The sequence below is a fragment of the Armigeres subalbatus genome, chromosome 3 (assembly GCF_024139115.2).
Source record: "Armigeres subalbatus isolate Guangzhou_Male chromosome 3, GZ_Asu_2, whole genome shotgun sequence".
Lineage (NCBI taxonomy): Eukaryota > Metazoa > Arthropoda > Insecta > Diptera > Culicidae > Armigeres > Armigeres subalbatus.
The window spans coordinates 17,632,837-17,647,897 of record NC_085141.1 but is presented as its reverse complement, the minus strand read 5'-3'; the positions used below and the strand labels follow the sequence as shown (position 1 = coordinate 17,647,897).

The 15,061-nt window shown below is 41.6% G+C and overlaps 2 protein-coding genes across 2 annotated transcripts in view; both read right to left on the bottom strand.

Moving 5' to 3' along the window:
• LOC134225299 (microtubule-associated protein futsch) overlaps positions 1-15,061 on the bottom strand; it is a 334,589-nt gene that overhangs the window by 103,864 nt on the left and 215,664 nt on the right. The window lies entirely within an intron of this gene.
• On the bottom strand, positions 5,052-6,383 carry LOC134226541 (uncharacterized). Its single transcript, XM_062707379.1, has 2 exons — positions 6,224-6,383; positions 5,052-6,164 (listed from the first exon to the last, which is right to left on the bottom strand). The coding sequence occupies exons 1-2, from the start codon at positions 6,360-6,362 to the stop codon at positions 5,185-5,187; spliced, it is 1,119 nt and encodes a 372-aa protein (XP_062563363.1). The 5' UTR covers positions 6,363-6,383; the 3' UTR covers positions 5,052-5,184.

The window sequence follows — 15,061 nt, the reverse complement described above, 5'->3', positions numbered from 1 at the left end:
GCGAGTAGTGCGCATCTGTGCCATAGTCGTGCACCACTCGCGATGCAGTTACAACATCCGGGAATAGGAAAACAAAAAAAAGATTATCGGTTTTCAACTGAATGTACAATATCTTTGCCTTAAAGATTGTCTATCCGGAATAAATTTATACCGACTTCCGACTTCCGAATTCTAACTTGGTGCTAAGCCGACAATAATCTGCCTTTCATAGAACGGACAAAGAAATTTTTCTTCTTTACTCCTAGCTACTAGCTCATATTTTATCAAGCACGAACATTTTACGAAGGTCGAGAAAGGCACCATCTCCGCTAGGTGGATTAATCTGGGTTTTTTTATATATAAAATACGAGACAGGCATCATTACCGATAGGTGGATTAATCAGTCGTTTTCTTTTTTATATTAGTCCAATCAATCATCATCATCAATTTATTGTGTGATTCGATTTTTAAACATTTGCATGCGATAAATAAATATTGGACGGGACAAAGTCCGTCGGGTCAGCTAGTGTTCATATAAAGTAGAATACACCCGATTTGCAAAATTGCTCCATTTTGCATGATTCGTCGAGAAATTATATAACTTTTTGTACACGGATTTTCAAATTTTGAACTGAAAACTTTTTTTTACACGGAACGCATCCCCCTTGTAAAAAATAATCGGGTTTACAAAGTGAAATCATAGATCAACCCAATGTTTTTTTCTGCCTTTCTCGTATACAAAGTATTTGTCTGTATTTTAGAAACTTTCAGCCCTTGGCTAGCTTGTCTATGAGAAACTTAAAGAACCTAGTGTAGGATGATGTAATGTTGTGCTTATAAATCCAAATATCAGAATTTTATTTAATTTTAATATTTTCATCTCAATCCTACACCTAGTAGTTAAAATATAACAAAAAGTTTTTCAGCGGAAAATAGGTTTCTAAAATTTTCCTTCATCCGTCAATCAAAATATGATCGAAGCAAACGCGAAACAAGCCTCTGACAAAATTTAATTACTTCATTGGAAGATAATAATGAATGAATTATTAATAAAATAAACTCTCGTAAGACTTTTTCAACATGAAGATGAAGAATTAACCAGGGATTGTAATTCTCACTCAATCTCAAAAGCGAGATAAACGTTTTTCGCTCACCTACCTTCCGTGTCGCTAAAATTTAATGTACTCGATTTCTCATTTCTTCAATCCTTATCTTCTTTAATCCTCATCAATGCCAACAAGACTCTTTATGGAACAAACAATCTAATCTACACTCTGAGGAAAATATATGCTAACTGCGTTTCTCCTGGTTGACCCCACGTTCGTTTACGTGCAGTTCATACTCGATTAGTATAACCTCCGTATCCTCGCCGTGTAACGATTCAATCTTGCATAAGATTACTTTTTACTCTAGCTTAGTATAAACTTTGAAAATATGAAAAATGATTTGTTTGTATGTTATTACAGGTTTGGACTATTTCTGAGTGTATACCTAGATAATGGAATCTAATGATGAGCGAAAGCACCGTGTACCAGGCGCATATGACCTCACACTTCTTAATATTTGCCTTGAAATGGTTACGTCATTCTCCTTTGGAGATAGAGGATTTATATTCCACTTTCTTTAATCTTACCTAATTGACTGCTTACAATGTGGTGGTGAGGCTTGGATGAGCTAGTCCCACCGCTATATTTTTGTCGACGATTCTAGTTCGAATACCGTTGCAGTCATGCAATTTTTTGCGAAAAAAATAGTGAGACATGAATAGGGAACTGTCACACTGAACATATATTCATCTCATCACAAAACAAAGAAAAACGGCACCAATTTCGTCACTTCTTTTTGCTAACATGCGTGCTCACTGCTGAAAAAATCACGAAAATAAGAAACAAAACAAAATTCGTGGGATGAACATCGGAGCAATAAGATGAAGTCCAGAAGCAGTAACCCTATTATGAAACAAAAAAAAATCATCAAGTAGCGACTTTCATTCATCTTTCAGGGGTTTGTTCTAAAGAAAATAGTGGTGGGTGATACATATTTTTCAATATAAACAACAATTATATCATCCTCTTACTACACAGTACTGATTTTCGTGCAAATTTACGTTTATTTTTATGCACATATTTGGAGCTTAAAAATAAACGTAAAAATGAGTCAGATATTAAATGTACATGGATTGAGAATGTAGTCATGCGAAATTACTTGACATGCATTTTTAATTGAATCTTTTCAATCGTTCAATTTACACGACCATTAAATTTAAACGATGATGTAATTTTGTAACGTGTAGAGTAGAGTGGGGCAAGAGTGCGCGTGGGGTAAGAGTACGTTTTCGATTTTTCGAAGTAATAAAAAAAGATAAACTAGCAGCACTGCATCAGTTTGACAGGTATTCTGGCCAACTATTATCATGTGTGATTGAAAACGATTTGAATAAACAACAAGGGAGATATGGAGTTAGATAACTTTTTCATCATTTTGCTAAAATAAATTGGATTTCCGCAACTAGTATTTCATTACCATATATACGTTCAATCAGGTGAACATTATACCATTTCGATAACCTATTGTATAGAGTACTTTATGGTACAGAACACCAATCCGGTTGGTATTCCAAGAAGTCAAAACCATTACTTGAATAATTTTTGGGACTGTGGGGTAAAAGTACGCACGAACCGGTGGGGCAAGAGTACGCATATGAATCTTCAAGTTATGACGTCAAACCCGTATCTCCGGCCGAAATAAGACTTCTTCCAAAGCGTAAAGATCCACAACTAAGAAAAAAGGGACAGAATTTGAAATTATCACAAGTTTTTAGGATAAGTTGAAGTAATTCGGTGTTAGAAAGGACTTAGCGAACAAAGCACTGAAGCGAAATAATGAAATTGTATTAGGACTTGTTGTACAACAAAACATAGTATGAAAACACAATTCATCTAAATGATAATTTCATTTAATCAAAAGAAACATTCATAAATTACGCAACGTTTAGCTGGGAGGGGTTGCGAGATGTGTGAGGATCCATATAATTTTTAGAGGATTCATACAAATAGTGTAAGATAGGGGGGGGGGGGGGAGGGGGGGGATGAAATAGCCAAATTTTACGTTACGTGATTGGTGGACTTTCTTTAAGGAAAATGCTTTTGTATGCGCCACGCGTAACCTGATATATATTCTTACCTCTGTAGTTTTATGTATATATAAAAAAAACAATGGTTTTTCGTATGAAAGTGCACATTTTTAGGACCCCCTCCCATTTTAAGAGTTACGTAATCTTTAAACATTCCCTAATATATGCTCATTAAACATCAATTAAATGTTATTAACTCTTATTTGTGTCAATATATACTTAAAGCACATGATTGGATAAATGCGTACTCTTACCCCACCCGATGCGCACTTTTACCCCACCACTCTACTCTAATGTAATTTTAATTCAATTGAATGAAACTTTAAATATTTGTGATAGTATTATTTAAATAAAATGAAGACATTCATTGAATTTTTTTATTCATTCTTTCATTCTTATATTACATGCTTTAATAATACTGCAAAAGTTCGACATCGCAGAATACTGGCTGTCCGGAATGCATGTGTGTGGTCATCTGTTTTGCCATCGACTTAATATTTTGATTCAACCCAATCCAACGAATCGCAAGACAAAATCGAACAGCAAAAAATACGACTAGACTTCAAATTGAAGTGTCACTAACTTTTATAGACATCGAAAAATTTGCACCGTGTTCGAGTAAAATGCACACTCAATAATTGCGCATTCAAAACACTTTTAGAAGTTGTTGACTCGCGTATATATTTTCCTCATCTTCGAAACAAGCTTTGCAAATCTTACAGTTAATGTCTGTCTGAACAAATAAAATGTACTACCTCTCACTGAGTGGAAAAAACTGAAGTGCACTTGCCACATATCCGCTATTTTTTCTTAAGTTACTGTACTTTTACACAACGATTGCAAATTAAACAATATTGATTGAAAATTTCGATGCTCTAATTATGTGCATTGGAATACAAGCAACTTTCAATCGAATTCAACTTTCAATTAATTCATTATTACTGTAATTATAACATTTACTTACATAATTTTCAATCAAATTCCTAATTCAATCAATTTATTATTACATCTTTTCTAATTTACATGTCGTGTAAATTGTCGTGTAATTGTCTTTATATGGGGACACTTGATCCCCCATTAGTCACCCATACAAAAATTTGGCGAAAAACTTAAAAAAAAAATATAAATCTGTTCTCATGCTTTTTTTGTAGATTTGACAGATTTGATGAAGGGTTGGCAGGAAACATTATTTATTGCGTAGATATCATAAAAAGGGGGTTAAGTCTCCCCAAATTTTAAAATTACATGTGCTGTCGAATTCAATTACAATAATCGTTCATGTATACGCATGTATACGAAAATTCCGCGTATTTTGAAGGAAAAATATAAAAAAATGGGAGCCTTTCTAATTTTATCAAAGTAAGTTCTCGGAGAGGGATCAATTTCCCCCGAATATTTTAAAAGTCGATTTTTGACAGCACTCCAAAAAATCGATTGTGTATCAATACCAACAATTATTTAAAGACTGTCGTACATCTGTAAAGTTAAATACTATATTTCTTAGAGAGTCTGTTTGGAAATCGCGTATGTTTATTTATTTTTGGCTGTGACACATCGGAAATCAGAAAAGGGGATCAAGTCTCCCCAGTCTCTCCTATTGTGCGTATTAGTTTTTGGTATTATTCCTTTGGTATCTTACCTCTTATCAATGGTATCAATAACAGAATTAGCTATTATTGAGCCAATTTCTCCTGCTCGGGTTTAGATGGAGTAAAACTAAAGTTAAAGAGCAAAATTGTTTGTTTGATAAAATACCAAAAGAGCCAGAGTCTTAGGCGTCAACGGTACTTCGCTTTGGAAGGGAAGTGAAGTGATCTGATCGACGAGGGTGAGAAAGTCACTTCAATCGGGGACATTCGTCTTCGTTACGATATGACGTCTAAGGGATTTATCGTACACACGGATTTACTATTCGGTAGATCGAAAAAAACTCTGAAAGTTAGATATTAGGACTTATTGCATAACATAATTCCCGATCTTTGGTAAGAGTTTATTAATCCGAAAATAATATTAAAAACAAAATGGATGATTCTTTTTTGTCAAAATGGCCGCCGCACTTATTTTGATTTGAATCATGCCCATTGGGCAACAAAGCCATGCAGCAAAGCAAATGACCCCACTACTAACCAGCTTACGACACATGCTGCACTCGCACCTCCCGGTTTAGGCGTGGTTGTCGCTTCGGTTGTTGTTGTTGTTGTCGTTACATTAGCAGAAGTTACCGTCGTTGTGGTCGTTGCCGGAGCGACCGTTGTCGTCGTTGCCGGAGCAACCGTTGTCGTCGTGGTCGTTGCCGGAGCGATCGTTGTCGTCGTGGTTGTTGCCGGAGCGACCGTCGTTGTTGTGTTCTCTGATGCTACCGTTGTCGTTGTATTCGACGATATCGCCGTTGTTGTCGTTGTTGGCGCTGCCGTCGTCGTTGTTGTGGCATTAGAACTAACCGTTGTGGTAGAATTGTCGCTCGGCGTAGTGACGGAAACCGTCGTCGTCGATGTTGTGGCATTCGAGCTAACGGTCGTGGTGGAGTTATCAACAGGTGTAGTAACGGAAACTGTTGTTGTTGTAGACGAGATTTCGGCTGTTGAAGAACTTGTTGTCGTTGAAGCAACAGTAGTGGTTGTCGTTGGAGCAACAGTAGTGGTTGTCGTTGGAGCAACAGTAGTGGTTGTCGTTGGAGCAACCGTAGTGGTTGTCGTTGCCGGATCCGGAGTCGTGGTCACAGTTTCGTTTCTATTACACCCATCAGTGGTACATGTACTACATTGCGAGACATCTGTAGTGCTGATCCAGCCTGTGCAGAGCTCGATCGTATTGTAGATACATCCTCTTTGAACCATTAAGACGGATGCTCCTGTTATCGCACTGGTGTAAGTCAAAGACAAAGCGTAACATTGATAAACAGTACTTTCTACTGCGTTACCTACATTAGCATTTATATCTTTGAGTAAATGATGATGTGAGGATGCTAATGAAGCTGTACACTCCTCTGCTGCGGGTTCTGTACTGCATGAATCGCGATTATAACAAAACGAGCACTGTAACGCATTGGTTGCTGAAGAAAAATCTCACTTAGAAATGTTGCATTTCTTCTAACTACTTAACCGTACTCACCATTAACAAAAAATATCACGAGCAGTATTAGATATTGGAAGGCCATGGTTCCTGGAGCGAACTGTATTGTAGCAAGATTGAAAAAGATTTGATAGCGTATGGTGCACCGACGAACTATGGAAGGTGAAAGCTTACACATGCTCTGATAGCTATCGATGTAGGTTTTTATCGCAAATGAACATTTTACAATATGTAGGTACTTGAGCTGAAGAGTCCTTCGCGAACGGCAATAGGGGACGGAACGCTGAGTAATTTTGCTTGTCGACAAATGAGGTGGATTAGAATAGGTGCTTGTCAGTGAATAGATAACCAGATTGGTTTGTTTAAGTTTTACGACATTTTAACTGCGGGGAACATCGTCGCTGGAAATATTCGTCATGTATTTCCGGTTGTTTAAAAATTACGTCAAGAAGACTGTAAGCTCTAATAGTGAGATTTGCATAGTTTTGTGGTGCGCTTTGAGATGCACGGAGTTTAAGATTCTATTTTGATAAGGGGCCAATTCAAAACCTAGTTCAAGCATGGTGTGGTTTACGAACGGTATTTTTATGCCGATGAATGTTTGGGTATTTTACCAGGTTGTTAATGAATCATATGTTCGACGAATATGAGTAAACAAGTGGAGTAATTAAAATGTTATAAGCTTTGATCAAGGCGCAGATAACATTCGCATACTACGGAGACTGCGTTTTTGTCAGCTTTTACTTACAGCTTTATTACTAGTGTCAACGAGGGTAATAATAGGCCTGGGGGGTATGCTTGGGTCTGTAGTCCAAAAAAATCTCTTATATTTTAGTTTTAATGTCTTTACATATATTAATTCCATTATACAGACATTCTATAAGTTGTTGAAACAGTGGTCCACTTTCACCCCAATTTTCCTAAATTGTCACCCTCGATCACGGTACCGAAACAGCACGATACTTATTGCCCTTTAAAAGGAATTACTTTTTGCCTCTCTTGAAAACTAAGTGTATGAAATGACCATAGGATCGTTCCGAAACCGCACTTTTATAAATATTGTTATCCAAGACTAAAAAAACACATGGAAAGAATTCCAGGAAAATTTTGTAATTCATATAAAATTAAGAATTTTGGAACATGTGTATTCTTATCACCTCAATGATGCTTGGGAAAGTCATATTCTTCTTTAGGTGGATTTAGGTGTTTTTTTACTATATTTGTCTTTCAAAATTCTACGATTCGTGGAATCAGGTATCATTTATTGACATTATATTTGCACTGAACCTATGATATAAATGAATCAAACATTTTTCCGCTGACTTTTTCGGCTCGCCACTCCTGATTTTAATTGAATTCAACTTACAGTTACAGTTAAAAAATACAAATTATCCGGTCGTTCTGCTTTTCTCATAGACATTCATCAGAAACAATTACTGTTTTCAATAATAATATTAAATGCTTACATATTTTCTATAAGTAAATAAAATATTGCAAAAAAATCATAAAGACATTCATACAACTGATCATTATTGAGCATCATTGAAATGTTTTTAATCCATGATTTTGCGCGTTTCAAGTGTATTTAGTTTTTATGGCAATGCAAATCATGTCCCAGGCAAACGCAAACAGATCGAGCACAAATGGAGTCATTTGGCTAGCATGGAAGCTATATGATTGTCAGAGCAGTTCGTAGTGCGATAGAAGTATGGTGAAGTGTTTCCTTTTCTGAGCGGAATACAATTTGTGCGTAAACTTAGGCTTAGTGAACCGAAGCAGTTCAAATATGGAAAAGAATTACTGAAGTATTGGAGTTCGAGATGGGGTCAAAAAGCTGGGGGCCCCGAAAAGTAACGTCGATCGAGCATTGTTTCTTTGTAATGGAATAAATTTCCGTATATCAAGGATATTTGCACTGAACCTATGATATAAATGATTCAAAAATTTTTCCGCTGACTTTTTCGCCTCGCCACTCCTGATTTTAATTGAATTCAACTTACAGTTACAGTTAAAAAATACAAATTATCCGTATCTCTAGTTTTACGCGGTGTTTGTGTTTTATTTTTTATGTGTTTTATTTTCTTGTGTGTTGTTTCCTAAGAGCTTCCGGCTAAAAGGCGTTTTGCCTCCATGAACTTTCACCTTTTCTGTAATATTTACATTACAAAAAAAGTGATTCAATAATGATTAGATTTCCTACACCTTCAATATGCCACCAGCTAGCTATGTTTTTAACCGTTGCATGAAGTAAAAATACTCTGAGAGTATAGATTAAAACAGTATTTACTTGGCTTTGGAAGATTCTTTAGAAATGCTTTCGGAAAATTCTTGAAGAATTCTTCTAGAAATAATTTCGGAATTTTTTTTTAGCAATTCCCTATGGAAATCTTTTTGAAGATCCATTCGGGTTTTTTTTTCAAGAAATTTAGAAACTTCCTCCAAAAAATCTTCCGAATTATATATATTTGGCAACTGATCCAGGAAATTTCTTCGCGGATTGCTTCGGAAAACCCTCAGGAAACCGTCAGAAGATTTCTCTAGAAGTTGAGGAAATCATTCGGAATTCCAAAAAGAAATTCCTTCGGAACTTCCTTTAGTAAAACCATATGAAAACATCAAGGAATTCTTTCCTGTAGGATTTATTCCGTTAATTTATTGAAGCTTAGTTTTGCTTAAGGACTGAAAGCACTCGCACCCCTGGGGCACCCCTTTCAAAACGGAAGCCACGCACAACTGTGATTTTTATTATTCCACGCGACGCAGCAAAGCTAAAATCAAGCTCCATCTAGAATAAGGGCGAATGTCGCAAGAGAGGATTCTCTTCGTCGACTTCCCCTCTTTTTAATAAAAGTGACAAGCAGCTGATTTATTTGTGGTTTATCACCCCAGCACGATAGAAAACAATGCGAACTTGCATTCTGATGTGATAAACTGCAAAGAAATCTTCTGCTTGTCACTTTTATTAAAAAGAGGGGAAGTCGACGAAGAGAATTCTCTCTTGCGACATTCGCCCTTTTACCAGATAGAGCTTGAAATAAAAATAAATGACAGTAGTGCGTTGCTTCCGTATTGAGTATTGTGCCGATGTGCTTCAGTAAAGGTGTGGCCCAAAGTCCTCTAAGTCTGTAGTAGTCGGGAAAATAATGTAAACAATACCACCCACAGTGGACGGGCGGAGTGAAAGGTCTGTTACAAAAATTGTACTGAGTATGCCAGACGTGACGACACATTCGGTCGCTTTCGGCCATCTTCGGCAACCCAGCTGGGAGTTTTTCTATCAAAAGAGTGAATTTTCGTTAAATAAATACTACTTGATGGTTTAGCCCACTCCTGTAGTAACGCACATCGGTATTGTGCCCTTGAAAACGTGAGTACATTTAGTTTTGGGCTCCGTGCGGATTGTCATTAACATATTAACTCATTTGCCCAAAAGTACACGCGGCGCTCCTCACAGGAAACGACGCAACGCGCTTTTTGCTGCCCGTATACTCGATTCTTATTGGGAGATAACATTGCGGCGTTTCCTAAGGTGCGGTTGTTCCTTTCGAATGTGGAACGCCGCGTGGAGTCTTGTGCAAATGCGCTTTAGGAAACATTACAACAGCCACGCGGTGTATCGTATTGACAGCACCCTACAATAGCTTAGCTTGATTGATTGTACACCTCGTAGTTGCTAGTTGTGAATGGCCGAGAAACAACAAAACTATTCTCACTGTACGTGCTATGGAGTTTCATTATTTCAAGACCAGTAACGACGCCGGCCACTTCCGCACAGTCAATTTAAGAATTGGAGAGGGAAATTAGTTCGACACTCATTGCTACAAGAGACCGAGGAATCCTCTGCATCTCTGTGATCTATATAGGAAGTCGCCTTGGTAAGTGTCTAAATAATGTGCGAAGTTATGTTGAAGTAATCTACTGATCCGAACACAGCAGAAACAAATATTCCGATGATCGCGTGATCCGTCTGCGTACATAAGGAAATAAGAACATGCGTACTTTTTTCCGGGAATTAATCAAAGAATGAAATAGTATCCCGAATTCATAAGGAAGTTTCATAAGGACACCTAAAATAATGTTTGAATAAATTCCTAAAAAAAAGCTCAAAAGATTTTGTAAATTGATTTTCTACGAAAATATTAAAGAAATTTCCAATGGATATAGTCATTGGCGAACCCTTCTAGCCATAGAATAGACATTAGGTCGTATGACGTTTGGGTCGATGTTAGGGTTTCAGCTAACTATCAAAGAATTATGACTGAAAATGAATTTCATACGGAACTAATTACTGTGCGATTTATTGATAGAAAAAGTATACATGAAAAGAATAAGAAAACGTATGCTGCAGTTTACTTTTGACTAAATATTGTAGATCCAGTTGAAAACCGAACTGAGCTCTCGCGACAATCGCATTTTCTCTCATTTCCGAATGTCGAAACTGCATCGCGAGTGGTGCGCATGATGGCGCACGGCTGTGGCATAGATGCGCATTGCGCACTACTCGCGATGCAGTTCCGGAACATCCGGAAATTGGAGAAAATGGGATGGTCGCGAGAGCTCAGTTCGGTTTTCAACTGGATCTACAATATCTATTCTACCAAACTAGTTTATTTGTGGACGCAGTAGCGCCCGTGGCAAGTGTATTGTTTTTTTTTTTTCAATATAAACGGTTCATAAATTCGTGCATTTGAAAACCCAAAATTTTCAACGTCTGTTGTCCAGTGTTGGTAAACACTCAAAATCTCAAAACTCATGGATGATTCAAATCAAACGTGAGTTGAAACGCACCCAACTCAGCACCTAAAAACTCATGGATGAGTTGAATCATCCATTTGAATCATCGTAGGTTTTCTTTTGTTCTCCTTCGTTAAAAACAGTGAATTGACGTTTGTCGCATAAAACATTAGACACTGTTCCATGTATAAGCAATAAATTGCCCCCAAATTGATTTCAAATGCGTTTTTAAACCAAAATGATTTTTTGGCAAATGAGTGAAGTGATGCGTGTTAGCATGAAAAACTCAAGCGTGATGCATTCCTTTAAAATCGCAGACGATTTCGTTCGCATGGGAGGGCTAGTTGATTGAGATTTATGAGTGATTTTACCAACACTGCTGTTGTCTGTGATTTTTTTCATCAAATGCTGTGTCTGGTTGTCTAAGGTTGTCACTGGTCACCTTTCAAGAGGCTCGGAAGCCTCCTTTCAAGAGGCTCGGAAGCCTCCTTTCAAGAGGCTCGGAAGCCTCCTTTCAAGAGGCTCGGAAGCCTCCTTTCAAGAGGCTCGGAAGCCTCCTTTCAAGAGGCTCGGAAGCCTCCTTTCAAGAGGCTCAGAAGCCTCCTTTCAAGAGGCTCAGAAGCCTCCTTTCAAGAGGCTCAGAAGCCTCCTTTCAAGAGGCTCAGAAGCCTCCTTTCAAGAGGCTCAGAAGCCTCCTTTCAAGAGGCTCAGAAGCCTCCTTTCAAGAGCTCAGAGCCTCCTTTCAAGAGGCTCAGAAGCCTCCTTTCAAGAGGCTGGAAGCCTCCTTTCAAGAGGCTCAGAAGCCTCCTTTCAAGAGGCTCAGAGCCTCCTTTCAAGAGGCTCAGAAGCCTCCTTTCAAGAGGCTCAAAGCCTCCTTTCAAGAGGCTCAGAAGCCTCCTTTCAAGAGGCTCAGGAAGCCTCCTTTCAAGAGGCTCAGGAAGCCTCCTTTCAAGAGGCTCAGAAGCCTCCTTTCAAGAGGCTCAGAAGCCTCCTTTCAAGAGGCTCAGAGCCTCCTTTCAAGAGGCTCAGAAGCCTCCTTTCAAGAGGCTCAGGCCTCCTTTCAAGAGGCTCAGGAAGCCTCCTTTCAAGAGGCTCAGAAGCCTCCTTTCAAGAGGCTCAGAGCCTCCTTTCAAGAGGCTCAGAGCCTCCTTTCAAGAGGCTCAGAAGCCTCCTTTCAAGAGGCTCAGGCCTCCTTTCAAGAGAGGCTCAGAAGCCTCCTTTCAAGAGGCTCAGAAGCCTCCTTTCAAGAGGCTCAGAAGCCTCCTTTCAAGAGGCTCAGGCCTCCTTTCAAGAGGCTCAGAAGCCTCCTTTCAAGAGGCTCAGAAGCCTCCTTTCAAGAGGCTCGAAGCCTCCTTTCAAGAGGCTCAGAAGCCTCCTTTCAAGAGGCTCAAGCCTCCTTTCAAGAGGCTCAGGCCTCCTTTCAAGAGGCTCAGAAGCCTCCTTTCAAGAGGCTCAGAAGCCTCCTTTCAAGAGGCTCAGAAGCCTCCTTTCAAGAGGCTCAGAAGCCTCCTTTCAAGAGGCTCAGGAAGCCTCCTTTCAAGAGGCTCAGAGCCTCCTTTCAAGAGCTCAGAGCCTCCTTTCAAGAGGCTCAGAAGCCTCCTTTCAAGAGGCTCAGGAAGCCTCCTTTCAAGAGGCTCAGAAGCCTCCTTTCAAGAGGCTCAGAGCCTCCTTTCAAGAGGCTCAGAAGCCTCCTTTCAAGAGGCTCAGGAAGCCTCCTTTCAAGAGGCTCAGAAGCCTCCTTTCAAGAGGCTCAGGAAGCCTCCTTTCAAGAGGCTCAGAAGCCTCCTTTCAAGAGGCTCAGAAGCCTCCTTTCAAGAGGCTCAGAAGCCTCCTTTCAAGAGGCTCAGGAAGCCTCCTTTCAAGAGGCTCAGAAGCCTCCTTTCAAGAGGCTCAGAAGCCTCCTTTCAAGAGGCTCAGAGCCTCCTTTCAAGAGGCTCAGAAGCCTCCTGTCAAGAGGCTCAGAAGCCTCCTGTCAAGAGGCTCAGAAGCCTCCTGTCAAGAGAGCTCAGAAGCCTCCTGTCAAGAGGCTCAGAAGCCTCCTGTCAAGAGCTCAGAAGCCTCCTGTCAAGAGGCTCAGAAGCCTCCTGTCAAGAACTCAGAAGCCTCCTGTCAAGAGGCTCAGAAGCCTCCTGTCAAGAGGCTCAGAAGCCTCCTGTCAAGAGCTCAGAAGCCTCCTGTCAAGAGGCTCGGAAGCCTCCTGTCAAGAGGCTCAGAAGCCTCCTGTCAAGAGGCTCAAGCCTCCTGTCAAGAGGCTCAGGAAGCCTCCTGTCAAGAGGCTCAGAAGCCTCCTGTCAAGAGGCTCAGAAGCCTCCTGTCAAGAGGCTCAGAGCCTCCTGTCAAGAGCTCAGAAGCCTCCTGTCAAGAGGCTCAGAAGCCTCCTGTCAAGAGGCTCAGAAGCCTCCTGTCAAGAGGCTCAGAAGCCTCCTGTCAAGAGGCTCAGGAAGCCTCCTGTCAAGAGGCTCAGAAGCCTCCTGTCAAGAGGCTCGGAAGCCTCCTGTCAAGAGGCTCAGAAGCCTCCTGTCAAGAGGCTCAGAAGCCTCCTGTCAAGAGGCTCAGAAGCCTCCTGTCAAGAGGCTCAGAAGCCTCCTGTCAAGAGGCTCAGAAGCCTCCTGTCAAGAGGCTCAGAAGCCTCCTGTCAAGAGGCTCAGAAGCCTCCTGTCAAGAGGCTCAGAAGCCTCCTGTCAAGAGGCTCAGAAGCCTCCTGTCAAGAGGCTCAGAAGCCTCCTGTCAAGAGGCTCAGAGCCTCCTGTCAAGAGGCTCAAGCCTCCTGTCAAGAGGCTCAGAAGCCTCCTGTCAAGAGGCTCAGAAGCCTCCTGTCAAGAGGCTCAGAAGCCTCCTGTCAAGAGGCTCGGAAGCCTCCTGTCAAGAGGCTCAGAAGCCTCCTGTCAAGAGGCTCAGAAGCCTCCTGTCAAGAGGCTCAGAGCCTCCTGTCAAGAGGCTCAGAAGCCTCCTGTCAAGAGGCTCAAGCCTCCTGTCAAGAGGCTCAGAAGCCTCCTGTCAAGAGGCTCAGAGCCTCCTGTCAAGAGGCTCAGAAGCCTCCTGTCAAGAGGCTCAGAAGCCTCCTGTCAAGAGGCTCAGAAGCCTCCTGTCAAGAGGCTCAGAAGCCTCCTGTCAAGAGGCTCAGAGCCTCCTGTCAAGAGGCTCAGAAGCCTCCTGTCAAGAGGCTCAGAAGCCTCCTGTCAAGAGGCTCAAGCCTCCTGTCAAGAGGCTCAGGAAGCCTCCTGTCAAGAGGCTCAGAAGCCTCCTGTCAAGAGGCTCAGAAGCCTCCTGTCAAGAGGCTCAGAAGCCTCCTGTCAAGAGGCTCGGAAGCCTCCTGTCAAGAGGCTCAGAAGCCTCCTGTCAAGAGGCTCAGGAAGCCTCCTGTCAAGAGGCTCGGAAGCCTCCTGTCAAGAGGCTCAAGCCTCCTGTCAAGAGGCTCAGAAGCCTCCTGTCAAGAGGCTCAGAAGCCTCCTGTCAAGAGGCTCAGAGCCTCCTGTCAAGAGGCTCAGGAAGCCTCCTGTCAAGAGCTCAGGAAGCCTCCTGTCAAGAGGCTCAGGAAGCCTCCTGTCAAGAGGCTCAGAAGCCTCCTGTCAAGAGGCTCAGGAAGCCTCCTGTCAAGAGCTCAGAAGCCTCCTGTCAAGAGGCTCAGAAGCCTCCTGTCAAGAGGCTCAGAAGCCTCCTGTCAAGAGGCTCAGAAGCCTCCTGTCAAGAGGCTCAGAAGCCTCCTGTCAAGAGGCTCAGAAGCCTCCTGTCAAGAGGCTCAGAAGCCTCCTGTCAAGAGGCTCAGAAGCCTCCTGTCAAGAGGCTCAAAGCCTCCTGTCAAGAGGCTCAGAAGCCTCCTGTCAAGAGGCTCAGAAGCCTCCTGTCAAGAGGCTCAGAAGCCTCCTGTCAAGAGGCTCAGAAGCCTCCTGTCAAGAGGCTCAGAAGCCTCCTGTCAAGAGGCTCAGAAGCCTCCTGTCAAGAGGCTCAGAAGCCTCCTGTCAAGAGGCTCAGAAGCCTCCTGTCAAGAGGCTCAGGAAGCCTCCTGTCAAGAGGCTCAGAAGCCTCCTGTCAAGAGGCTCAGAAGCCTCCTGTCAAGAGGCTCAGGAAGCCTCCTGTCAAGAGGCTCAGAAGCCTCCTGTCAAGAGGCTCAGGAAGCCTCCTGTCAAGAGGCTCAGAAGCCTC